Source organism: Balaenoptera acutorostrata, chromosome 11 (genome assembly GCF_949987535.1).
Source record: "Balaenoptera acutorostrata chromosome 11, mBalAcu1.1, whole genome shotgun sequence".
NCBI classification, from domain to species: domain Eukaryota; kingdom Metazoa; phylum Chordata; class Mammalia; order Artiodactyla; family Balaenopteridae; genus Balaenoptera; species Balaenoptera acutorostrata.
This window is the reverse complement of record NC_080074.1, coordinates 80,641,210-80,669,050: the sequence shown is the minus strand read 5'-3', so window position 1 is coordinate 80,669,050 and position 27,841 is coordinate 80,641,210. Positions and strand designations below refer to the sequence as shown.

The 27,841-nt window shown below is 40.9% G+C and overlaps 1 protein-coding gene and 1 pseudogene across 6 annotated transcripts in view; both read right to left on the bottom strand.

The window, feature by feature from the left end:
* The window catches only part of DENND5B (DENN domain containing 5B), a 221,568-nt gene that overhangs the window by 5,490 nt on the left and 188,237 nt on the right, over positions 1–27,841 (bottom strand). For all 6 annotated transcript variants that reach the window (XM_057556534.1, XM_057556535.1, XM_057556537.1 and 3 more), the window contains 8 exons: positions 15,774–15,902; positions 13,506–13,627; positions 10,678–10,823; positions 8,922–9,040; positions 7,578–7,765; positions 3,627–3,709; positions 3,286–3,412; positions 1,096–1,270 (listed from right to left, as the gene is read on the bottom strand). In XM_057556534.1, the coding sequence (XP_057412517.1) occupies positions 1,096–1,270; positions 3,286–3,412; positions 3,627–3,709; positions 7,578–7,765; positions 8,922–9,040; positions 10,678–10,823; positions 13,506–13,627; positions 15,774–15,902 (1,089 nt within the window). The remainder of the gene's footprint in view (positions 1–1,095; positions 1,271–3,285; positions 3,413–3,626; positions 3,710–7,577; positions 7,766–8,921; positions 9,041–10,677; positions 10,824–13,505; positions 13,628–15,773; positions 15,903–27,841) is intronic.
* Positions 17,278–18,801, bottom strand: LOC103008821 (glucose-6-phosphate 1-dehydrogenase-like; annotated as a pseudogene).

The following is a 27,841-nucleotide window of genomic DNA, read 5'->3' as shown; positions in this document are numbered from 1 at the left end:
GGTAAGGAACAAAATCAAAGCAGAAAAACATTAAGTAGATTTTATAAACCAAAAGAGGGGTTGCGCTGGTCTAATAAATCAGAACAGTAAAGCGATAAAAGGAGATAAGGATCATACTCAAAAGGAACGTAAAAAAACACAGCTGAAACTGGGCAGCTTTTATTAAGAAGAAATACAGAACTTAGCTCAGTAAACCAGTTGTTTCAGGAGGACAGGATCTCAATCTTCAGTGTTTCCTGATTAAACTGACATTAGCTATCTGTCACTAAGTAGCTAAGACATCCTCAATGAGCACCTCTCACTACGCTTTCACGACAAGGCAGCTAGGCCATCCTGCACCTCTTGCTGGGGCTTCTAGGGGTTTAGAAGAAAACAAACATTGCACAGATAAAAAATCTTCTAAAGATCTATGGGGTTCATTTCTTACAATTCTGAGAGCCGTTTTAAAATTAATGGCGTGTACAGCTCCTATGTGTCATTTTAAAAAAAGAAAGGGGTAGGAAATTGTCTTAAAGAGAAGACTTTCCATAGTAAGAATTACTCAGATAGTAAGAATTCCACAATGTATTAAAATTAAAGCAACATGGTAGCATGTACACACTATACAAGCTCTATAGAGGAAATATATATGTGTGAATGTGCTGGTGTGTCTAATTATCTACCCATCTACCTATTACTTATCCACCCACCTCTGGTGCAGTACTGTGTAACGGTTCAGAGCTTTGGGCTCTGGAGTGTGACTGGGTGTAAATCTTGGCTCTGCCTCTTTCTAGCTGTGTGATCTTGGGAAAGTTTGTTAACTTATCCGTGCCTCTTCTACTTTCTATTTTCTCATCTATACAGTGGGGATATCGCTTGCTACTTCATGCAATGGTGGTGGTGAAGTGATAGGAGGGTTAAATGAGATAATGTATGTGAAGTACTTAGCATACTGCCCAACACATAGCAAGCACCCAATAAACAGGAGTCTCATAAAATTTGGTACGAAAGAAACCCAAGGGAGAGCTTTGGAAGGGGCATGATCTGGTATAATCTTTTCTAAATTCTTGCTCAACATATGACAAAGATAGGGAAAGTCAAGAACTGGCTTAATACCGTGTTCCAAGGCAAACTAAAATCTGGAATTTGCCGTCCTTCCCAATGTTCCTGGGTGCAGTATTAATAGCATTTACATAGTGGCAGAAGGTTTTGCAGGATGATTTCTGAATGAGGACATCATCTTCATTGTCTAGAATCTGGTCAGTTGTTTCAAAATAAGCAACTGCTCTCTCTGGAGAAGGAAGTCAGAGTCATATCACAATACACATAATACTTCAAATAAAAAAAGATGAATCACTTGGTTTATTCTGGAAATACTAAGGACACTGCATTATAGCCAGTCCTAAAACCAAAACCATTACTTTATCACTGGTTTCACAATAAATTCCAGAGGCCCATGTTTCATGGTAGAACAATATGCTCCCAGGAGTTTATTTTCTAATCTAGACTGCATTCCAGACGGTTGGAAAGTTTACTCTCTTTAGAATACCTTCAAGAAATGGCAATTGACAGCAAAGAAAAAAAAACCCATGAACTTGTCTGTTAAGACCGGAGCCTTCTAAGAGTAAGTAGCAAAGACATGGTAGCCATTGAGGTGGCGCCCTTTGTTCTAGTTACAGAATGGCTGGCTAACACTGTGCAACAAAATTCTTGAAATGGAACTGCTTCAGTAAATCGGAGGAAGAGGGACTTCCCCGGTGGTGCAGTGGTTGAGAATCCGCCTGCTAATGCAAGGGACATGGGTTCAAGCCCTGGTCCGGGAAGATCCCACATGCCATGGAGCAACTAAGCCCGTGCACCACAACTACTGAGTCTGCGCTCTAGAGCCCGCAAGCCACAACTACTGAGCCCGCATGCTACAACTACTGAAGCCCGTGCGCCTACAGCCCGTGCTCCGCGACAAAGAGAAGCCACCGCAATGAGAAGCCCGCGTACCGCAACAAAGAGTAGCCCCCGTGCGCCGCAACTAGAGAAAGCCTGTGTGCAGCAACGAAGACCCAACGCAGCCAAAAATAAATAAATAAATTTATTTTAAAAAAAAATCTGAGGAAGAGTTATGTATATACATATCAGAAGCAGGAGCAGTAAGAGTCTACGCATTCCAAAAGAAAAAACAACAACCCACTCTAGGGGGCCTAGCTCTGTCAACTTTCCTTTCTTTGTCTAAAACTTATTGGATAAAATCAACTACTTCATCCAGGCCTTATTTACAAACATGAAATGATTAATCTCCCTGTTAAAGAAACTGGGAATTGTAGAAGAAGCTGCATAGCAAGATAAAGAATACAAAGTTTAGCGAGCTAGAGCAGTGCATTCCAGTAGGACTTTCCATGATGATGAAAATATTCTACATCTGCAAGGTCCAGTTCTACAGCCACAAGTAGGGCTGGTGTGACTGAGGGAGTGAATTTTAAATTTAATTTAAATTAAGCCAATTTAAATAGCCACATGTGACTACTGGTTACCATACTGGACAGCACAGAACTAGAGTGATCCTTTTAAAACATAGATTATATCATGTCACTCCTTAGCTCCAGGCCTTCCAAGGACTTCCCATCCCATTCAGTACGAAGAACAAAGTGCTTCCAGAGGCCTAGAAGGCCCTCCACAAGCGGCTCTGGCAGTAAACACCCTCTCCTCCGAATACCAGCCCCTCTCCCTCACTCCGCTCCAGTCACACCGACATCCCTGCTGCCCCATGCAAGGCCAAGCACAGCCCCACCCTGCTCTGCCGGGCACTTCTCTCAGCCTCCAGCGCCCTCTTCCCTGTATTCACAAGGCTCACTTCCTTAAAGTCTTTGCTTAATGTTACCTTTTCAACAAAGTCTACAAGCACCCCAATTAAAAGAGTGCTCCCACTCCACTTCCTTTCACATTGCTCCATTTTTCCGGATCAACAATGACCTTCTAATATATCAGATGAATTGCATATCTGTTATGTTTTTGTGTATTGTTTGCCCCTACCAGATTATAAATTTGTCAACCATAGGAATTTCTGTGTTTTGTTTACTTTTATCTTTATGTATATCTTGAACATATGTATATCTTGAGAATACTGTTTAGAATATTGTGGACATTTACATATATTTGTTGATTGAATGAAAAGCACAGATACTGTTTATTTGATATTTACTTTTAAAAACATACACCCTTATCAATAACTCTTATTCACTCAAATTCCTGAGTCTGAGTTTTCTAAGAAACATTTTGATGACCTTATAACAACATACACCAGCTTTAATTTACCTATGAAGTCCCAGATGAAGACGTTCTTGTGAAAGATGCGAGCAGATTTGAAGCCATGGTGGAAAACTTGCTCAAGTGCTGCAACTAAGCCACTCTCTCCACACAGCAACACAGTGAGGCTTCCTCTCTGTGGAGCGCAACACACAGTGCCGGAGAATAAGCTCTTGCTCGATGTTTAAGAAAAATACTAGAGGAACAAGTGCTGAGAGTAGCTATGAAGCATCTTTTGCAGCTATTAGAAAGCTTACAAATGAAAATTAAAGCACCTTTTATTGTCTTATGTATCATGTATAAAGCAGCTTTAAAAATCCTACCATATTAAGTTTTATAGCCCATCATACCTCTTTTTCAGGTTTGTGAAAATGTTTCACAATATTGTTCACAGCTTCTCCAATTCCTTCTTGGATCTGTCCAGCATTGGGTTCTAAAAAATAATCAATAATGGCTGAATTCTCATGCAAGGGAAATAAACCAAAGTACTACAGGACATCAACTGTGCCTGCCTGTGGTGGAAACACTTCACCAGAGCAGGCTGCCTTGTCAGGGTTCCATGAAACTTGCCTTGGCCAGTTTGGCCAAGGGAGAGGCATATTGGCACAATGGAGAAGAAACCAAGAGACCCCCAAGACTCAAATCCCAGCCTTACCACTTGCAATCTATAACCTTGGTCAAATTCTCTAACTTCCTCTGAGTTTGAGTTTCTTCAATCTAAAACAGGGAAAATACACACCTCTTGGGTCACAGGGAAAAATGAATGAGATATTAGGTGTAAATCATCTGGCATGGTGCCTGTCACAAGGTGCTAGCTAGTCCTCAGATCTAAGGAGAGAGGTGGGAAAGACCCACAGCATCATTCCTCAGGTACCCCTTATCCCACCTACCTCTGAGTCCTTAGTAGGCACAGACCAAGGCTTCTGGAGCTCTGAATGTCTAACTTGGATCTTGTGCTTTGCTGTTGTCTTAAAAGTAAAGGGTATATGTTTAAAGATGCCAGGTACATGGGGACACCCTGCCTGAAGCCCAGAACTGTTTCTTTCTGGCTAGTTAGGCCATCTGGGCACTGCTTCATTCTCTCAGCCAGTACTTGCTTACATAGGCCCCCTTCCTGAGGGAGAGCTTGGTGGGTTGCTTGAATGGAATCTAAAGCACCTTTGCCTCCCAAACCCCAAGAATGATAAAAAAAAAAAAAAGGAGAAAAAGACGGAAAAGAAAAAAAGGTGGTAAACAAGTTTCATCCATGGATAGTAAGTAACAAGAGAAAAATTAAATAATTGGTCTTTTCTTGTAGTGATTAACTCTTAAATCAAACTCACATATCACACTATAAATGACATGCTATACAGTCTAGAATTTAAGAATCTTTAAATTCATACTGCTGGAGGATTTCTTGCATAAGACATTTTCCAGGTAAGACTCAAGTAAGGTTTTTCTATACCAACGCAAAAAAATTGTTAAAATGGAAACCTCTTATAACTGAAGGACTGATACTGTGTCATCTCCAGCTCCTAGTAATTTTTTTACTTGTACCTTTCTCTTTTAAACATGAAGATCTATTTTGAAAGCTTTTATTCATTTCGAATGAACCCTGTGCTGATCAGCATTATTTTGAAACCAATTTGAAGTGTTTAGTTCTCTAAATATCACCTTGCACACACTGTGAAAAAAACACCACGGTACCCATCTCTCAGTTTCACGTTATTTAAAATTTTCTGCTTATTGAGAAAGAAAATATGACCAGAAGTGGGGGATAAGGCCTCTCAAAACATTAATACCCCATGAAATTGGACTGATTCACAAGTTGTAATAATTTGGAAGGACTGAACTGAAATCCACTTTTTAATTTTAAATCAGCATAGTTGAGGTATTACATACAATAAATTCACCAATTTTAAGTGTGTAATTTGATGAGTTTTGACAGACGTATAGACATATAACCATCACCATAGACATAATATAGAAAATTTCCATCAACCCCAAAAGTTCCCCCGTTCCCCTTTTCAGTCAATCCCCTTCCCCAGCTCGTAACCCCTGTCAACTGCTGATCTGCTTTTCATCGTTATTATATTGCCTTTTTTAGAATTTAATACAAACGGAATCATATAGTGTCTGGTCCTTTGTGTCTGGTTTCTCTCACCTGGCATAATACTTTTGATTCATCCATGATGTTAGATATATCCACAGTATTGCTGAATAGTATCCCATTGACTAGATATACTACTATCTGCTTCTCCACTCACCAGCTGGTGGACACTGGGGTTGTTTCCATTTTGGCTATTATGAATAAAGCTGCTAGCAGCATTTGAGTATAAGTCTTGGTATAGATATATGTATTTATTTCTTTTGGGTATATATCTAGAGTGGGACTGCTGGGTCAAGTGTATGGTTAGTATATGTATATCTTTAAAAGAAATTGCCAAGTGGTTTTTCCTTCTGCATTCCCACTGGCAATATATGAGTATTCCACTGTTCTCTATCCTTATTTTAGCTATTCTAGTGTGTGTGTGTGTGTTAAATTTACTTCTGAAGGCAGAGAAGAATTATGAATACAGGGAATCATTTGAGAAAGAATAAGGGAGATTTTTAGACTGTATCATTCTAATAGTTAATATATTACTATGTACTAAGAAATGGATATGGAATAATAATATCTAAGGAAGCTGCTTTGTTAGTTAACTAAGGACCTCTTAGGTACCTCTTATTCTACTCATGGTTACTGTCTATAAACTGAAATAAAACCACTTCACTGATAAACTTCTGTGATTTTTCACTAAATCATACTGCCTCTTTATTAGTTTTCTGTGGTTCTGGTACTAGGTTACCACAAATTTGGTAACTTAAAAAAGCAGAAATTTATTCTCCCACAATTCCAAAGGCAGAAGTCAGAAATCAGTATCACCAGGCAGAAATCAAGGTGTGGACAGGGCTGCACTTCCTCTGGAGGCTCAGTGGAAGAAGCTGCTCCTTGCCTCTTCAAGCTCTGGTGGCTCTGGTATTCCTTGGCTTGTGGCTGCATCACTTCAATTTCTGCCTCCATCTTTCTATTGTCTTCTCCTCTGTGTGTGTCTAATTTCCTTTTGCCTCCCTCTTATAAGAATACATGTGGGCTTCCCTGGTGGCGCAGTGGTTAAGAATCCACCTGCTAATGCAGGGGACACGGGTTCGAGCCCTGGTCCGGGAAGATCCCACATAAAAAAAATTAAAAAAAAAAAAAAAAAAAAGAATACATGTGATTGCATTTAGGGCCTACCTGGATAATCCAGGATAATCTCCCCATCTCAAGTTCCTTAACGTAATTATATTTGCAAAGACCCTTTTTCTAAATAAAGTAACATTTACAGATCCCAGGGATTAAAATCTGACACCCCTGGGAGACATTATTCAGCCTATTAAAGACCACATTAGTATAAATTAGAAGTTTATTGTACTATTCAAAATAGCATATGAACATAGTATCCTATCCACAGAATTCACTTTTTTATAGTATTTTGTTTTATCACTTCTATAGGAAGTTGGGGGTGGAGTAGGGAGAGGAATTTTTAGAATTCCTCTTAGAAAAAGGGGCTCTGGATAACTAGATGTGGGAGTACTGTAACATGTAACTGTCCTTATTCCTCCTTTAAGTTTCAGGCAAGATATTATTTATTCATACTTCCAAAGCTTAATTAAAGCAGAAGCATGCAATTTTTGTTGGATTTTAACATCTAAATTCTTCAGGCTTTTAATTATTTGTTAATGTCCTGCTTTATTTTTCCCCCTTTTTTCTCTCCCCATTCTTCTCTTTTAATTTATTTATTTTATTTTATTGGCCTCGTTGGGTCTTTGTTGCCACACGTGGGCTTTCTCTAGTTGTGGTGAGCGAGGGCTACTCTTCGTTGTGGTGCGCAGGCTTCTCATTGCGGTGGCTTCTCTTGTCGCAGAGCATGGGCTTCAGTGGTTGTGGTGCGTGGGCTTCAGTAGTTGCGGCACGCGGGCTCAGTAGTTGTGGCTCGTGGGCTCTAGAGCGCAGGCTAGGTAGCTGTGGTGCATGGTCTTGGTTGCTCTGCGGCATGTGGGATCTTCCCGGGCCAGGGCTCAAACCCGTGTCCCCTGCATTGGCAGGTGGATTCTTAACCACTGTGCCACCAGGGAAGCCCTCTCTCTCCACTCTTAAAGCCTTCCTCTCAAATTAATTTTCCTCAGCTTTTTTTCTTTTCAATCTCCTTACCGTAGTTCATTAATACAACAGTTTTCTATGAAATGGCTACATGATGCCTGCAACACGACACACTGGAAAATAAAAAAAAACTATTTACTGGTAGTTTTTCCCGTCAGTGAAGTGATGCTTAGTCTCCTGGCCGTGGTGGGTGATTTCTGCTGGGGTGGAGTCCGACACTGCTTCACCAGGTCCTCATCTGCTGCTGTCATCATCAGTTCTCCAATGAGAATTCTCTCCAGGCTTCCATCATCAATGCCTTTCCCCAGCCACCGCCCGCATGGGAACCTGGTAGGACAGAAACAAACTTCAGAATCACCAATATCTTACTAGCTTTAATTAGAGTTTTTAAATGGCACCATGGGTGAAGCCCATCATTTTAGTGCCTGTGGGTGGCTTTTTTCATTATGAAAAATTTCAAACACGTAAAAAAGTAGAAAAGTATAAGGGACACCCATATTCTTATGACTTAAACATAACATTTTGCCATATGCTTCATTTCTATTTTTTGTTAGAAGTATTTTAAAGTAAATTACAAACAACAGGACATTTTACTCCCAAGCACTTTAGTATGAGTCTCTGAAAACTAAAGATATTCTCTCTTATATAAAGAGAATAAATTGTTATCACCAAATTAAAATAATTCTTTAATATTTTCTCATACCTCGTCTGTATTAAAATTCTGGGGTTAGTTTCAACAACAATATCTTCAAACTAGATGTTAACGTGGGAGTTAAGTTACAGGAGAAAAGAGGAGAATGCTCTCAAAGAAGAGTGCTGGCTTTGCCGGGAACATCTGAAAGAGCTTTCCTCTTACTGACATTATTTTAAGCTTCTTTTTTGTGTCCTTTTTTTTTATCAGACTTCCACCAATCTTTTTCAACATTTGTGGACTAAGCATTAGCAGCAAACACAATCAGTTTCTTAAAAGTATTTTGGGGCTTCCCTGGTGGCGCAGTGGTTGAGAATCTGCCTGCCAATGCAGGGGACACGGGTCCGAGCCCTGGTCTGGGAAGATCCCACATGCCGCGGAGCAACTAGGCCCGTGAGCCACAACTACTGAGCCTGCGCGTCTGGAGCCTGTGCTCCGCAACAAGAGAGGCCGCGATAGTGAGAGGCCCGCGCACCGCAATGAAGAGTGGCCCCCGCTTGCCGCAACTGGAGAAAGCCCTCGCACAGAAACGAAGACCCAACACAGCCAAAGATGAATAAATAAATAAATAAAGTAGGTGATTTAAAAAAAAAAAAGTATTTTGGAGACAATTTTGTATTCAGAACAAAATAACACAATTTTGTTATGACATAAACAAAAACAAAACAACCCAAAAAACTAAACTAAAATTCAGAAGGCAGCGGGAAAGCTTTGAAATGAAAACAATTCTCAAACCTTTTCTTGTCTAAAGAGTCTTAAAAGAAGTCTGAGCTCCCAAGGACATTTACTTACCTGTATGTATGTCCTGTGATTTCATTTCTGACCATGACACAATCCACTAGCCATTTGGCTAACAGTCCTGAGTTATCGTGACCAATCTGAACAGTAGTCAGCTTCCCCAGGTTCTGGCACTGCAGGGAGAGGACCACAGGTTACTCAGTACCTGATCCCTTCCTGGTACCTCTCAGCTTTAGCAGTGGCGCCATGATTCCACCCAATTTAACAACTGCAGAGGACCCACTCTGCATAATGTGTTCTGCTGTGCACTAGAGAAAAATATTCACATCTAATAGATCCCTTCTAATGAGACAAGAGACATAGGAACATTAACTGTCAAATGAGAGGGACTGCACAATGCCCTAGAGTAGAGATGTAAACAGGTACTTGAAGAACACTGGGGAAAGAACAAAGATTTCTAATTAGAGAACCCAGAAACACTGCAGAGTCAGTGATTTGTGCCTATGAAGGATGAGAAGAATCCCAAGAAGTGGGAAAGGGATGCTATTTAGATTTAGTTACAGAGAGGTCAGAGGAACAATTATAGATCCAAAATATCACCAACATGACTACTTTTCTGCTTCTAATAAAATACTAAGGCAGAACTGACTTCAAACCTCACCTAGAAGTCTTTGAAGCTATTGTTAAAAAGAAAGAAAAAGAAAAGCATGGTTATTAGTGTCCTTCCTGACCCTTTGTGGACAAGTACAAAAGAAAGCGATGATAATAGGAATGGTGAAAATAAATGTCAACTAAATTCTGACTTTTAAATTCTGATAAAAGATCATAGACCCCAACTGACAATGTATGGTTGGGAACAGCAGAGCTATGAGTTCTCATAGCTCTGATGTTACTAGCTTTAATTAGATGCTAGTATCTTTGACGTCTTGGAATCACAGCGATCTAGGTGAGGGAGGATGGCATCTTGAATTAGTTGTGGCAGCAGAGATGGAAAGAAGTAGGCAGATGTGAGAGTCTAGAAACAGTAATGATGGGACTTATAATGCAGTTTATGTTCCGTACTTGGTAGTCAAAGAAAAGCCAAGGATTTTAATCTTTTATATACAGATGGCTGTGACTCCACTAGATAGATGGTGTCAAAATAAGCTCTTGGGCAGATGTTATGACCCTGAGTGGAAACTGCTATTCCTAGGCTCCAGGGGACACGAGGACAGGACATTTCAGTTAGCACCACTTCCCTCCTGAAACAAGAACAGCTGTTTGTCTCCTTCCTGCGTGCCAGGATCAACCAGCATGTGGGCTCAAAAGTATGGAAGTACTTCACCAGGTAAAACCTGAAAACTGACTACCACAGTGAAAGGTATATTTTGGCAAAATCACTTTATAAATATCACCACGTGGTCTAAAAACCAAAAGCATGGATAGCAGCTCCCCTGTCCCTTTGTCTAGGTTCAGGAAGGGTGAATTTACCGTTTGGAAGAGAACCACTGTGGGGAAAGCATTTACTTGAATGTTCTCTACTTGCCAGGTTCCGTGCTAGGCACTGGGAATTATGGAATAGGACCTGGCAAAGCCCCAAAGTGCACCATTATGAGTGGAAAAATAGAGCTTAACAATTAAAATAACAATAAAAATACAAAAATTCATGTGTTCAAGACAACTTTAGGTATATAATACCAAAAATGATCCTGCATGCTTAATTACTCCTTTATATTATTTGACTCAAGGAAAAATGAAAAAGTGAAACTGGCATCATTGTGTAGAACTATGTATGACACTTTGTGCTACGAAAGGTATTAGCTGAACTTACTTCAAAAGTCATTTCGAGGAGATTTTTGGGAATCTGCATTACTCCCGTGTCTCCTAGTTCTCCTGATACACAGATCCAAGGGTTCGATGTGATGATCGCATTGCTTAGCTTTTTGATGGGAATGATCACTGACCTATACGGAATCACTGAAAGAAAAATGCTGAAATTAATACAAAATTACAATAAAATTCTCCTGATAACAAAACAAATATATATTAAGAACTCGGTTGGCTTTCACAGATAATTTGCTTTTTAATGATCTATCAAGATGTACTTAAACAAAAAGATAGATCATAACCTCCCCCAGTCTAGAAAGATGAGTTCTGGTTTATAAGCCAAAAGTCCAAATATTTGTGGTTTCCACACATATACATCACCATGTGTACATGACACGCTTATCATCACCACTACATTTATAAACAATGTCAGGCATTAGCACCAGAATCTCTGAGGACATAAACAGTGACTGTGCTATATAGTATTTTCATTGTTTTAATGTTTTTATTAATTTTGTTCCAGAATCGAGTATAAATGAGCATGGTTACTGGTATGGTTTCATATAAAAAAAGGTGGTAGATGACTTCTTGGATAGTATCCTCTTGTTGCTGATTTTCTTGGCCAACCCTTAAAAGCACTGCACTTCAGAACTTTCCCATCCCAGTTTTACAGTCCAATAGGCAAAGCCAAGAATAATAAACAACAGCACCTCCATTCTGGACGTAAAATGAAGTCTATAAACTACAACTTGGAAAGGTGACTCATGTGCAAGTGGTGCCCCAGGGAAAGAATCAGGATATGGAAACGGATCTGTAAGAAATCTTTCCCCTCTGAAGGCTCTTCAAAAGGCCCACCACTAGATGTCACTGTCCTATCACCGTCCTTTGCTCAAATGTGTAAACCACACAGGCATTACACATACCTCCATTTCCTTTAAAAAATGGGGATGGCTCAAACACATTAGCATATTTTTATCCCTCAGAGCCATACTTTTTTTTTTTTTAAAGCAGGGTAGAATCAATATTTTGGTTGGTATTCTCAGGATTTCTGTTCATTCAGTCACAAGAGAGCTAACAGAAAGCCCTCCTTGAAAGAACTACACGTAGAATTTAAAACATTTACTGGACAAGAGGCTCAGATACAGCCTCACAATAGGAGCTCGTGTTTAAATGTGCTCTTAGATGAGCAAAATGAATGGGATAAATGGTTCATTTCCCTAACTTTACATAGACGACTTTCTGTTGGGTGAATAACCTCCCTTTCTGTCCTTTTTATTTTGGCTGAAGGAAAGGAAAATGTCAGAGGAAAGGCCATACTTTCATGGTTTAGTAATCATGAGACTCAAATGATTTTTGAAACTGAAAGCAGAAGAGGTTAGTGCAAGATGTTATTTTAGGTGCCAGAGGCTACTTTCATTTCTTTCACTGACAGGATTAGAAAAGCTACAGAAAAAGGCCTCTTTAAGGTCAGCAGTTCTGTGGCTGCAAAGGGCTCACAGATGCACAACAATGATTTCATAAAGTAGAAAAAGAGCAATATTATTAAACTCAGAATATTTATTTCATGAAGTATTTCGATTCCTCTAATTGAAAGAGTTCCTCAGATGAAGAGAAATCTGCATATGTGGGGAGGAACTTAGGATCCTAACTCTCTCTGCTATTTCTTCTCTTTCAAAACTGTATATAACACCTTAGTTTCTAGTAAACTAATAGTAGCTTGAAAGACAATACAGGTTGGCCCAATAACCATTCCAACTCCATTTTCCCCTTGTCTGCCTCTACCAGAGACTTTGAAGGCCAAAACCTACACAATTGTGCCCAGTGAAATATTGGTGATATTTATTGAGATTTCTTAGAAAACTATGTTTTTCTGGCACAGATTCTAACTCCTCTTCCTTGGCACTCCTTCCCTCTTCGGGCTGGAGGGTAGACTGAGAACAGCCATCGCTGGAGGCGATTAGCACGCACTGATAACTGTCAAAGAGCCTGGGTCCGTGATAGCACTGTGGACTGCCTACCCCAAGACTTATCACTGTATAAGAAAATTAAAACAACCGATTTCTTTAAACTACTATTTTCCAAGCTTCTGATACTTGCAGCTGAATAAAACTCCTGATACAAGTAAAAATTCTCCAAAGTAGGGAAGGGGACCCACTGCAACAGAATAAATGCTGTAATTCAATTTATCAAAAACACATCTCCAATCATCATTTCCTCCCTCTATAGACCTACAACACCCAGCAAGATCCTGAAGTCTTTCTGAATCTTCAAAGTTTAATGATGTTCAGTTATATGTTTATTATCATATACTGATTCTTTGAATTTATGTGTTTCAGGTAAGATATTGGAATATTTGTTTAATAAAACATTTTTCTTTACATCCATCCCAATTGGGTTTCCTGGGAAGCAGACTCTGAGTCAGAAATTAGCATGCAGAATGTGAGGAAGAAAGCAGGATGCGCTGAGGCAGAAACTGAGCTCTGATGTTGTGAGTGCTCAGCTGGTCCCACAGTGAGTTCTGGGACAGCCCATGGATCAGGCAGGGATGCTGGCCAGCTCTGGTAGGAGGGATAGCTTCAGGTAAGGTAGTTTTCTTTGGTGAGACACTCCCCACAGGAGCTGACAGCTGAGGGTGGTCTTCCAGCAGCATCTCAGGCTGCTGGGGCATAACCCTCGTTCATAAATGGAGATGGGGTAGGGCGGGGTGGGTGGGTGGATGTCACAGTGTCTGACTCACTGTACTGTGATATGTCTCGTTTTAAAAAATATAAACTCTTATTCCATTAGTCATCTGAGCAACTCTTCACTTAACAGTCAATTCTCCAGACTTACTGATAGTGGTGAACACACTGGTGAAGCAGAAATAGTCCACAGCATTGAGGGAAAGAAGATGGTAAAGAAACTGCTCTCTTTCTTCTTCACAACGTAGAAAAGCATAACGTTTATAAAGCTTCCTAGGAAAGGGTAAGACAAGCACAAAATAATAGTATAGTATATTTTTCATTATGTCTTCCACTAAAAATAAACATCTCCACTTAGACAAACTATAGGTAGAAACTTTAATCTAGAAAGAACAGACAATTCACAAAAATGAACACATATACAGTTAATAATACATTTAAATCTACTTAGTAATTAAAGAAACAACCTGCCGTGAATCCATTTTGTCTCTCAAAGTAATAAAGATTTAAAAGTGATGACCGCTGCTGATGGGGGGTGGGGGGTGGCAGTGAATAATAGAAAGTGGAACTGAAAATTTCAGGAAAGCAATTTGTTGGTAATAATTATTTTGAACCAATCATATTCTTTGACTCATTAATTTTACTTTAAGGACTCAGTCCTAGGGATATAATATGAAATGTGGGCAAAGATTTACTCACAAATGTCCACTTGAATATTATTTGTAAAAGTAAAAATATATCATGGTATACCCATTAAAAATAAAGTTTAGGAAGAGTTTTAACAAAACCAAAACTACTACTCCCAAAAATAATAAATAACTTTTTATTAAGCACTTACATTTAAGTATTTTTTAATTATTAATATATTTAATTCTCGTGACCACGTATGAGGTAAGTCTATTAGCATCCTCCTTTTATAGATAAGGAAAACAGAGATACAGTGAAGTTAAGTATCTTGTCTACGGCCATTCAAATAGTGAATAGTAAAGGTAGTATTTGAACACAGGCATTCAGATTTCAGAGGCTAAAACCCTTATGATATAGAAAATGTTATGGTATAATATTAAGCTAAAAAAAGATGCTGAATTGCAAATATAGTATAATCTTAACTAAGAGAACATGTACAGAAGTACAGTAGAAAACATGTGAAATACTTAGTAGTCACCTTTATGTAGTAAGATTTTAAATGATTATCATTTTCTTCTTTGTACTTTGGCCACAAAGGGCAAGTGACTTACGGGTGGGGATAAGGTGTGGGGAGAGTAATCAGTTTTAAGAGAACAAGGTCAGGTTCAGACTGTACTTCACATCACGCACTCTTTATCAAACCTATTCTTTGGACATTAAGACTCATCCTAGGGGGCTTCCCTGGTGGCGCAGTGGTTGAGAATCTGCCTGCCAATGCAGGGGACACGGGTTCGAGCCCTGGTCTGGGAAGATCCCACATGCCACAGAGCAACTAGGCCCGTGAGCCACAATTACTGAGCCTGCGCGTCTGGAGCCTGTGCTCCGCAACAAGGGAGGCCGCTATAATGAGAGGCCCGCGCACCGCAATGAAGAGTGGCCCCCACTTGCCGCAACTAGAGAAAGCCCTCGCACAGAAACGAAGACCCAACACAGCCATAAAAAAAATAAAAATAAAAATAAAAAATAAAAAAAAAACTGACTCAGTAGAGTCTTTGTAAATTTAACATAAAAAAAAAAAAAAAAAGACTCATCCTAAAATGCTCCAGAGAGTAACTTAACCCAACAGTGATATGTACAAACACAAAATCACAAAAAGAACTGGGTTTTGGTGGCATTCCAACACTGTCATGTTTGAGGTCTCTGTTGAATTCTTTGCATACCTTTGGTCTAGAGAACTCAAAGTCCTCAACCTTCAAATTAGTTCTACTATACATATTAGCTGGATGATGCATTTCATCCAAGGTTTCTTGATGGCGTAAAGGGAAACCTATCAAAACAGTTAACAATTAACTAATATGCACTTGATTGGTTTCCTGGCTCTAAACTACTAAATGTAAGTATTAGCAAGACTCTCAGAGAAGCCCTTTCCTGTGGACTTTTTAATTTTTTTGCCACTCCTGGTTTTGTTGTGATCTTTACAGTATGATATACAGTTTACATAAATTCAACCCATCTTTTGGATGTTACTATCAGCCTGTGGGACTATTAGCTTTTGTTCTGAACAGAGTAGCACAATCTGCCCTTTGGCTTTGAAATCTGTACCCTCCCAGATATAATCAAATAGGAGGTCATGACACAGAGTTTCTGAAGCATGTGCCTGTTAGAAAGGAAGAGTTCATGTGCACAGGAGTCAGCAACTCATGCTGGAGAAGCCAGCTTGTCAGCCTATGCAATTTATTTTGTAAGCACACAGGTCACAGAAACAGAAATGCCTCAAGAGGCCATCTCTTACTTTGTGAGCAGTTGGTTAGAGAGCAACTGCTTGAGATGCTGGGACAAGAGCTTCTTTTCTAGAGACAATCTTATCCATGCTCGAGCTCGTCCGACATCAGTCTTGATCTCACTCATGTTTTGAATATGCCTAAAGAATAGTAAAACAGCAAAGATGTAAATCCTAAGGCTAAACTTGAACTGGAAAAGCAATGAAGAGTTACAGCACCTTGCACAGAAAAGTTATTTTATACTTAGAGGAAGCAACAGGCAACACACAATTTATGTTGATTAAACTTCAAGTGTTCCACCTGAATCATGAAATTAGTCCAACATCAGAATTACCATTACAACAAGAGCACACAGGCAATATCCTAAGATAAAGCATTTAACACTCATTCACTCTTTCAGGTTTTATTTATTCTTGCTTCAGGCTCATAGATATCTATAAACTGGCACTTGGTTATTCCTGATACTCAGAAAAATAAAAGCAATAAAACAGGCTGAATATTCAAGTTCTTATTCAAAATAATTGTTCTACAGTTGAAGTATCTGCTACAACTTTAATCCACTGAATCATTTTTCAAATTGCCCTGACAACATATGGAAAATATGAAATCGCATTTTCTATGGCATTAGAATACAAGCTGTACTATACTAATAAATTCAAAATTCTTAAAAATTTGAGAGACTTAGGAAATTGTGTGGCCACAAACAAACTGTGTGGTCAACCCCCAAATGAATGTTACATATATGTATATATTAGTATTCTGTGTAGAAGTTGATGCCATATCCAGCAGGACTGAATTTATCTTCCTAATGATTTTCCTCCTAAGGAGAAAGGATTGAGCAGGAAGGACAAGCCTAAGGGACAGGATAATTATAGAACCACTACAATGACTCACTGAAAAGTCTTTGTGATTGTGACCCACCATCCCTTTGATTTTTTTTTTTTTTTAATGTACAGAATGACTCATCTCAGCTGTAATAAATATTGCAACAAACCCTTTTCTCTGATGATTCCAAGCATTCAGAATAAGGAATATCCTCCCAGTAAAACACACACATTCTCTTTCCCCACCCCAGTTTTATTGAGATATAATTGACACACGGCACTGTATAAGTTTAAGGTGTACAACATAATGATTTTACTTATACAGGTCATGAGGCCTATCACTGCCCCTCCCTGTGGCCCCTAACTCCAGGCCTCTGGAAGGAGCCAGGACAGATGAAGAGCCACTCTCCTTCCTTCCACTGGGGCTCAGTCTTGTGGACAGAAGCTGGCTCAGTGGTGGCAGGGGATGGTCACAGCATGACTCTCCAAGGCTTGGTGGTTGAGGAATGTAGCTGGGCCCAAGGTAGCAGTGGCACAAGGTGGCCTAGGCCCGGGGCTGGTAATGTGAGGCTGAAGTTTATGGTCCCGAAGTCCTCCTGAAGTGGGGTCAGACAGTGGGAAGGACAGAGAGACAGGGCCAAGGTGGGTGGGAGTGGGGACCAGGTGCTCAGGGCTCAGAGCTTGTGGGAGTTCACTCCTGGTAGGTCCCCTTGTATGGGAAGCCCACTCTCTTCATCAGCTCATCTGCCTCTGTGGGGCCTCAGCTGCTGCAGACGTAGGGGATGGGCTGGGGCTACTCCCATTCGATCTGGTGCAGCAGCGGTGTGAAGATGCACCAGGCTTGCTGGAGCTCACCACTGCACATAAAGTGCGTCTGGCTCCCACAGAAGATGCCCAAGATGAGGCACTCACATGCATCTGGGAGCTTCACGTTCTTGTATCTGCTGCCATAGGTCAGGTTCAGCACCGACTCCTCATGGTTGAAGAACATGCTGGGCTTCTTGGTCATCATCTTGGTGTACATGGCCTCGTTGGGCTGCACGCGGATCACCAGCTCACTGCTCTTGCACTGCTGCTGGAAGATGTCACCGGCCACGTCTCAGAACTGCAGAGGCACCTCAGCTTTGTGCTCATTCAGGGCTTTGCCGTAGTGCAAGATGAAGGGCACCCCGTCCCACCTCTCGTTCCCCATGTAGAGGATGACAGCTGCAAAGGTGGCGGTGGTGGAGCCGCGGGGCACCATGGGGTCGTCCAGGTACGCTTTGGTGGCCTCACCTTCTCCGCTGGGGTTCCCCATGTACTGGTCCAGGACCACAATGCTTGCCTGCACCTGTGAGATATATTTCAACACCTTGACCTTCTCATCACGGACGTCATCTGAGTCGGTGGAGACGGGCTTCTCAATGGCCACCAGACACACCATCTGCAGGATGTGATTTTGCATCACGTCCCGGATGATCCCAAAGTCACTGAAGTAGCCCCAGCAGCCCTCAGTGCCAAAGGACTCCTTGAAGGTGAGAATGGCGTAAGACATGTTGTCACGGTTCCAGATGGGGCCGAAGATCCTGTTGGCAAACCTCAGCACCATGAGGTTCTGGACCATCTCCCTGCCCATGTAGTGGTCAATGCAGCAGATGTGGTCCTCGTGAAACAGGGAGGAAGTGTGGTTGGAACTCTGCAGGTCCCTCCCAAAGGGCTTCTCCATAATGATACAGTTCCAGCCTATCTGGCTCATGCAGGTCTTGTGGATGTTCTTGGTGACAGCCTGATAGACTGTGGGGGGCAAGGCCAGGCAGAAGAGGCGGTTGGCCTACGTACCCTGGTGGAGGGTGTTCGTGTGGCTGTTGAGGCGCTCATAGGAGGCCACATCATCATACTGGCCGGTCACATAGGAGTTGCGGGCAAAGAACTCCTCCAGCGTGGGCTTCTCCTCTGGGGTAGCTTTGATAAATAGCTCGCTCCACTTGTGTGTATTGGTCACTGTGAGGTGGGAGAGGGCGTAGCCCATGATGAAGGTATCTTCTGGCAGAAAGTCATCCCAGAACAGCCACCAGATGGTGGCGTAGATCTTCCTCTTGGCCAGGTTGCCGGATGCGCCCATGATGATGAAGATATGTGTATCAGACTGGTGGAAGGAATCACTTTGGTACAGCTCTTCCCGTAGTATCCGGCACACCTGGGTCTGGTTCAGAGCCACCTGCTCTGCCATGATGCTCTCTGCGCCGGTTGCCGGGCCGTGGGTCCCCTGTGGTCCCCAGCGCCGCTGTTCCATGTCCTGGATGCCTCGTGAGTGCCCGTGCATCTCCATACTGTTCGCGCAGGTCCACATCCCCGACCCACCCCGCCCCTGCAATTTGGCTTTCTTGCCAGCCTTGGGCGGAAGGGCTCCACTTCTGCAGTGTGGTCACGCCCCTTGACCCCATTTGTAGGCGGGCCTTCTGCAGCCCCACCCCCTCACCTCCTCGCCCCCTGGCCATTGGTCACTTGCTCAGGTCAAACCAGCCCCATTAGGCAGCCTCGTTGTGGCTCCTCCCCCAGCAGGGGCAGGGTGGCTCGGCTGGCTGGCTGGCTGCTTGGGCTTCCGGTCTGGGGCAGCCTCCCTCGCATCTGATCGAACACTCTTGATAAAATGTAAAGCATTATCACATCCCACAAGTGAGGCTTAAAGAGATGGCTTGAAAACGAGTCAGAATGAGGAAATAAAAGAAAATTCTGTTGCCGTTTCGTTAACCAACCTCACCTCTAAGAATTTTTTTCAGAAATTATGACAGACTTAATTTATCTTTAAAGGGCTAATACCATTACACATGGTCGTGAACGGAGAAAGCTGGTGTCAGGCAAGTCCCTCTTAGACCCTGGTTCTGGTGGTGGTGGCAGTGGTGGGCGCTGGACGACCCACACGGGCACCTCCAAAGTGAGCCTAGGAAACAGCACTGGCTGTTGCTCAACTACTGACATTGACCAAATGATGACACAGTTGACTAAAAGCAACAAGGGGGAAATGCTCAGGTATTTACCACTTAAAGTTCCACAGTATGTATACAAGGTCCCCCCATGAGCGCAGTGCCAGGTTAGAGCTCACATGATCCAGGAATACCAAGTTGATCAAAGTATCCACCAGAAATGAATCTATATGAGGTTTGGTAAGTACGTATGTTGTATAATCTTTCCCTAAGTATTCTTCCTACTCTAAAACAGTAAAGTCTACTGAAATTAGTTTCATACTGGTCTTAGGTATCTGGAGACATGATAGGTGAAGAATGTCAAAATGGGAAATAATTATTTGAAAAACAATGTTATGTTAAAGGAAAATGGGAAGGATTGGAATATACAAAGTGAAACCTCTTTTATTTAGGTGGCTAGCAGCATTCCCATCATAAAAATGTTTGCACTAATTCTTGTTTGTTTGTTCTTTTGTGTTCTTTTTGGCAGGAAGATGGGAATCAGGAGATGAGGCCACCAGATTCTTCTCCTCAAGCCCCTTGTTCACTGGCACCAGGGAAATTACTCTGCCTAAAAGATTGCCTCCTAATGTAATTCCTTCGTTCCAGAATATTCAAAAGCTCACGGGATATAGCCTGAACTGCTCAGGCTTGCATTCAAGGCCCATTACCCCTTGGCCTCAACATATTTTCCTATTAAAAAATTCTATTCCAAGCAGTTAACTTATAAGACTCTGTATTTTATTACCTGAAATACTTACTCTCTTCTAGCTTCCTTATTTGATTCTATTCATGTTTGAAATCCCAGCTTCTTCTAGAAAGCTTTCCTTGACCATGAGAGCCTTCAATGACCTCTCTAATTTATGGAATTCTATAGTCTGATTTGCATTTATTGTGCACTACTACTTTTATCATTTTCTCTTGGTATACATTTTTCTCAGCTTGACAAAAGCTCCCTGAGAATGAGGAGCCCAATACTTCTTACTAGCCTTGAATCCTTCTTTGCTCCCTATAGGGCCTAGTGTATATAAAAAGCTAAAAAATTTTTGTTGCTTTGTAAATCTATATCTAATTTAATGCTTTAAAACAATTTATATGTGTTGTGTTATTAAACTTTAAATCTATTAAAATTTTTTCTGTGTAGTTATACCATTTGAATCTTTTTAATTGGAATAATTTATTATAGGTAATTATAATGATATTCAGCATAATATTATACAAGTATTACTTCTAAAATAGATTCTGGGGACTTTCCTGGTGGCGCAGTGGTTGGGAGTCCGCCTGCCAATGCAGGGGACACAGATTTGATCCCTGGTCCAGGAGGATCCCACATGCCGTGGAGCAACTGGTCCCGTGTGCCACAACTACTGAGCCTGACCTCTACAGCCCACAAGCCACAACTACTGAGCCTGCATGCCACAACTACTGAGGCCATGTGCCACAACTACTGAGCCCATGCGCCTCAACTATTGAGGCACATGTGCTCTAGGGCCCGCATGCTGCAACTACTGAGCCCACATGCTGCAACTACTGAAGCCCGTGTGCCTAGAGCCTGTGCTCCGCAACAAGAGAAGCCACTGCAATGAGAAGCCCATGCACTGCAATGAAGAGTAGACTCCACTCGGCGCAACTAGAGAAAGCCCATGGGCAGCAACGAAGACCCAGTGCAGCCAAAAATTAAAATTAAAATAAAAAACTAAAATAGATCCTGTTAATGCACAGAAAAGCATACATGGTGTGGTTTAAATAGCTTATTTATTTGATTTGTTTCCAACCCTGGTACAAAGCTTTCTAATTTTTATGTATTCTGTCTTATCTGATTGTCACAATAACTAGTGAGAGGGAGACCATCATTATTTCACTTCAAAAATGAGAAAACTGAGATTCATCAAGACTAAGTGACCCACCCAAGGTCACAGAAATAGTACATATTCTAGAGATGCCACCCATTTTTTACCAATCATTTCTTCCTGGTACTCACATTCTTGGAGAAGCTCTCCTTCTACAGACCCAGAAGAACCAGAAGCAACAACTTCAGGTACCACCCTGACGGATGCTCCTTATCCTTCAGCTAGAACTGAATGGATAAGCAGCATCTGCCTGATCTGAGCTGAGCCAATCAGATTTTCTCTCAGAAACTGGAAACTAGTACACTGAAAAACCAAGTTAGTTTTTGTTGAATGCTTAAATAAGGGATGTTAAGGCCAGGGCTTGGGAGAGCATGTTCACAGTAAAGCAGAAAAGGAGGGAAAGGGACAGAAGGGAGGAGAAGCAGCAGAAGTGGAGGGAAAAGCAGGGACAATTTGCTTCTACTGAGATAGAGAGTAACCTTGCACAAAACTGTTTCCAATCCAGCCACAGTTCTTGTGCTTGGATTCTGGAAAATACCCTCATGTATCTCCCATAAATCCTCCTTTCTGCTGAAGCTAGTTTGAACGGGCTTCTGTTCCCTAAAACTGAATGATTCCTAAGAGTGGCAGCAACTAAATTTGAATCCACATTTCCTGAGTCCAAAACTGGTGCTTATTTCACTGTATCACCAATGAAACACAATAATATTTATTCGAGAGATTAAGGAATTAGCCAATTTTAGTTTGAACCCACATTCTGTATAGTCATAAAAATTCCTCAAATATTCCTTCTGAGGGTAACAACATCAATCGTGACTAATTAACTTTAGTGTAGAATAAAGCCGGATGCTCATAAGCTCATATGCACACATTATTTATAAAAAAGATAAAGTGAGTAGCCAATTTACCCTCAAGTAATTTATTCCCATCGTAAACCAGATATTTCTAGGATTTACTCAGATATCCTGTTCATTTGTTTACATATTCAGAATATCTATACTTGGATTATAGTACTCACAATCTCCTCAATCATGTAATGTTCTACTATGCCCCTCATTATTAATTGCATTTTGTCATTAAGAATAAAAGTTGGGGGACTTCCCTGGTGGTGCAGTGGTTAAGAATCCACCTGCCAATTCAGGGGACACGGGTTCGAGCCCTGGTCTGGGAAGATCCCACATGCAGCGGAGCAACTAAGCCTGTGTGCCACAACTACTAAGCCTGCACTCTAGAGCCCGAGAGCCACAGCTACTGAGCCCGTGTGCCTAGAATCTGTGCTCTGCAACAAGAGAAGCCACTGCAATGAGAAGCCTGCGCACCGCAATGAAGAGTAGGCCCTGCTCACGGCAACTAGAGAAAGCCCGTGCTAGTTTGAATGGCTAGATGATATATGCACAGCTACTCTGGAAAGAAATTGGTAATAATGGTAACCACATGGTAATACTCCTCTTTTATAAGTAGACAACAACTTGTACAATTATTAATATTTACTGTCCCAAGCCTTTCTCTTTGGAAGAAAAGAATCATTCTATAACTGCCAGTATGGTGATACTTGGCATCTATGAAGGTCCTGGGGAGTTGTCAGAGATAACAGGGGATAGCCTGTAGACATGTTTGGACTCATGCCAGCTGCTAAGCAGTCTGGTACCAAGACACTTGACAACTATGAGGACTCTAAGTCTCTACACTGCCAATGTCTTTGCTTGAAGAGAGAAATGTGGGAAACAGGAGGTACTGTCAGGGAATGTGCCCCACAGAAAGTGTGAACTCAGATATCTTTGCTACCTAATCTTTAAAAAACAAGTTTTTAAGTGTCCAGAGTGAAAGAAACCGAAGTTTAGAATATTACTTGGGTGTTTCTCTTTAAGGAAAAGCATCTACATCAACTATCGCGGTAGCAACTAGGGATTACAATGAAGTACTTGCCAAGAACTTGGAAACAGAAATAAGCCTGTACACTGAGAGTTAAAGTAAACATATCATGAATAAGAACAACAATACATATAAAGGTATCTTAAAGAGGCAGAATGAAGCAGAGAAAAGGGAGAGAGAACCATGAGCAGTGTTTCTGCAGGGCCTTTCTGAGATGACATCAGTCCCCTTAGTATGACGATCAGTGGCGTGGAGCTGGGTGATCAGGCATCCATATCTCTGCTCCCGAGGACAGCAAGTAGACTTCTGGTTTTGATCTAGCTTCCAGGCAGAACCTATCCTTATCAATGAAAGAATATCAAGTCCTCTGGTTAAGGAAATAATAAATTGGTTTAACTGGCTTCCTGTGACCATGCCCTTACCTGGTCATAGATGACTAGACAAGAGTGGACAGATGACCCAAGTCCAGCCTATTATTTTTCCATCTCTCTTAGGTATCTGAGGTAAGTCTCTTGGTTAGTAGGAGTATCTTAGAGTCTGATTACATTTTGATTTACTAATGATTTGGTTTCTGATCTCATAAAGCTAAAGACTTTAGCACAAGGTCTATGAAGACCTTATGGCTACGCATGCCATAAGAAACTGGAAGGTTACACATATTAGGATGGCTACTGTCAAAAAGAACAGAAAGTAAAAGATGTTGGTAAGGATGTGGAGAAATTGGAACAGTTGTGCATTACTTGTGGGAATGTAAAATGGTGGCAGCCACTGTGGAAAACAGTATGTTGGTTTCTCAAAAAATTAAACATAAAATTACTGCATGATCAAGCAATTCCATTTTTGGGTACATACCCAAAAGAACTAAAAGCAGGAACTCAAACACATATTTGTACACTCACATTCATAGCAGCACTATTCACAACAGCCAAAAGGTGGAAACAACCCAAATGCCCATCAATAACAAAATGTGGTATATACATACACTGGAATACTATTCAGCCTTAAAAAGTAAGGAAGTTCTGATACATGCTGTAACACGGATGAACCACAAAAATACTATGCTAAGTGAAACGAACTAGACACAAAAGGCATGATTCCACTTATATGAGGTACCTAGAATAGTCAAATTCATAGTGAGAGGAACTAGAACAGTGGTTACCAGGGGCTTGAGGAGCTATTGTTTAATGGGTACAGAGTTTCAGTTTAGAATGACAATAAGTTCTGGAGATGGATAGTGGTAATGGTTGTACCACTGCAAATGTACTTAATGCCACTGACTATACACATAAAAATGGTTAAAATGGTAAATTTTATGATATATATATTTCACCCCATTTTTTTAAAAAGCCATAGAAAAATGTTAGTGGTAGAATCTAGGTTGTGGGTATATGGATGCATTCACTATAAAATCTTTTGACTTTGCTGTATGTTTAAAATTTTTAATAATAAAATCTTAGGGGAAAACCCTAGGAAGTCAGCTTGTCTTTTCTCGGCAATGCCTTTCTACCTTACTAGACACCTTTTGAAAGCAATCAACCAGTTAAGTTTTATTAAAAGTATCTATCATTTGGCCAAAACATCACTTTAGGGTACCCAGGGGTCTCTTTCAGGCAAAGTCTTAAAATTAAAAGCCAAAGTAACCCTTAAGTGAGAAGTCATAGGAAATCAACTTTTTAGTTGAGTATCCTGAACAAATATAGACTATTCAAGGTTATACTAAATTATATTTAGGGTGATGTGCACCCATACACTACTGCCAACTTGTTTGTGCCTAGCCACACCTGGCATTTTTTCTGATGACAAGGCAAAGGCTGAGAACTTGAATCTAGTTAGAAAGAGACATGAACTGTGTCAGGAAACCTTAGTTCTAGTTCCATTTCTGTTGTTAATTGGCTGTATATATGGTCTTAGACTTTATCTGCCTGCGCCTGAGTTTCCATATATATAAAAGGAAGAAGCTAAGCAATATGACTTCTCAAGTTTCTTCTATATTCTAAATTTTAAATTGATTAGTAAAAAGTACCTCAGCAATCACCACCTTTCTAAATCTTCAAAACTGTAACCAATGTAATTCAATAACAATTTGGCTATAAGGAGATATATATATGTATATATATACACACACGTATATATGTTAGATAAACACACACACACACATACACATAACACACACACACATTCTCTTACCCTCACTCAAAGAGATTAAAATATGGCAAATCCTTCATTTAACAAATATTAATTGAGCACCAATTATGTGCCACTCTGTTAACACTAACTTGCAATTCAACAGTCTCACATGCCAGATAGATTCCCTTCTCTCATGAAGTTCATAAGTAGCATTAGAAAAACAAAGAAGCAAATAAGTGCTATTATGCAAAGAATTAAAATAAGGGAATTTGAGAGCCTGCATGTCGCAACTAAGGAGACTGTGAGCCACAACTAAGGAGTCTGACTGCCGTAACTAAGGAGCCCAGCTGCTGCAACTAAGACCCAGCACAACCAAATAAATAAATAAATATTTTTTAAAAAAATAGGGGAATTTGAAAGAGAGTGACTGGGTTGCTGCTGTAGACCAGGTGGTCAGGGATGGCTAGTGGGAGGAAGTGACATTTGAACCAAGATGCAAATGACAAGAAGGAGCCTTAGCTGTGGAGATTCTATGGGGGTAGGACTCAGGGGAAAGCTATCAGGTGAAGGGAACGGGTAAAGAAGGCCCCAGGGCAGGAAACAAGTTTGGCATGCTGGAGGAAATAAAGAAGAGAGAGTGATAGGAAATAATGCTGCAGTCAGACAGGCGTCAGATCAGGTAGGGCCCTGCCAGTCAGGGTAAGTGATTTGCACTTTATTCTAGGATCACCATATTAGCAGTGAGGAGGATGAATTACAGTAGGGCAAGCACTGAAATATGTGGACCATGATGTAATCCAGGAGAGAAATTTTAGGGGCTTAGACTAGAGAGGTCACAGCTCACTGATCTAACATTCAAGAGAAGAGGTGAGCAGCAGTTGTACCAAGAATTATACCCCTGGATAATAAGCTATCTACTCCTGGGACTTCCCTGGTGGTCCAGTGGCTAAGACTCTGTGCTCCCAGTGCAGGGGGCCCGGGTTCAATCCTTGGTCAGGGAGCTACATCCCACATGCCAGAACTAAGACTTTGCATGCCACAACTAAAAATTACACGTGCCGCAACTAAAGATCCCCCATGACACAACGAAGATCACTGGTGCCTCAACTAAGACCTGACACAGCCAAATAAATTTAAAAATAACAACAGGGACTTCCCTGGTGGCGCAGTGGTTAAGAATCCGCCTCCCAACACAGGGGACACGGGTTTGAGCCCTAGTCCAGGAAGATCCCACATGCTGCGGAGCAACTAAGCCCGTGCGCCACAACTACTGAGCCTGCGCTCTACACCCTGCAAGCCACAACTACTGAGCCTGCATGCCACAACTACTGAAGTCCGCGCGCCTAGAGCCCGTGCTCCACAAGAAGAGAAGCCACTGCAATGAGAAGCCCATGCACCGCAACGAAGAGGAGCCCCTGCTCACCGCAACTAGAGAAGGCCCGTGTGCATCAACGAAGACCCAACACAGCCAAAAACAAATTAATTAATTAATTAAAATAAATAAATTAAAAAATAAACAAAATAACCCCCTAAAAAACAGTATTAAAAAAAATAAGCTATCTACTCCATAGCTATAATAATAACAGCCTTTAGACATTTACTTTGTACCAGGCCTGGTTTAAAAAAAATACGCACACACACACACACACACACACACATTTTTTGGAAATAATTTGATTTACAAAAATGTTGTAAAAGTAGTACAGAGAGTTCCTGTATACCCAGCTTCCCTTAATGTTAACATCTTACATAACCAAACGAAGACATTCACATTCGTACAACACTATTAATTGAACTACAGACTGATTTCACCAGTTTTTCCACTTATGTTCTTTTTCTGTTCTAGGATCTAATCCAGCAACCCTAATGTACTTGGCTGTCACCTCCTTAGTCTCCTCCAATCCATGATATTTTCTCAGCCTTTTCATGTCTTTATGACTTTGATACTTTTGAAAAGTACTAGTCAACTATTTTGTAGAACGACCCCCAATTTGGATTTTTCTCATGTTTTCTCATAGTTATACTGAGTTTATGCATTTATGGCAGGAATAATGAAGAAGTGATGTTCTCTTCTTGGTGTATCATATCGGGGGTACATTACTAGTTTTGTCTTATTACTAGTGATGTTAACCTTGATCACTTGCTTAAAGAGATGTCTGCTGGGTTTCTCCACTGTAAACTTACTTATTTTTTCCTCTGTAATTAATAAATTCTTGGGGGAGGATACTTTGAGACTATGCAAATATGCTGGTTTCACCTTAGACCCTTCAACCACTAATTTTTCTACTTCATTCTTCTACATTTATTAATTGGAATGCTTCTGTAAAAAAGAGCTGTCCCATTGCTTTCATCTATTTATTTAATTAGAATAGGCTCTTGGATATTTATTTTATGGGTTATGCTCTATTACTAATGTTATTTATTTTGTTGCTCAAATTGTTTCAGTTTTGGCCATTTGGAGCTC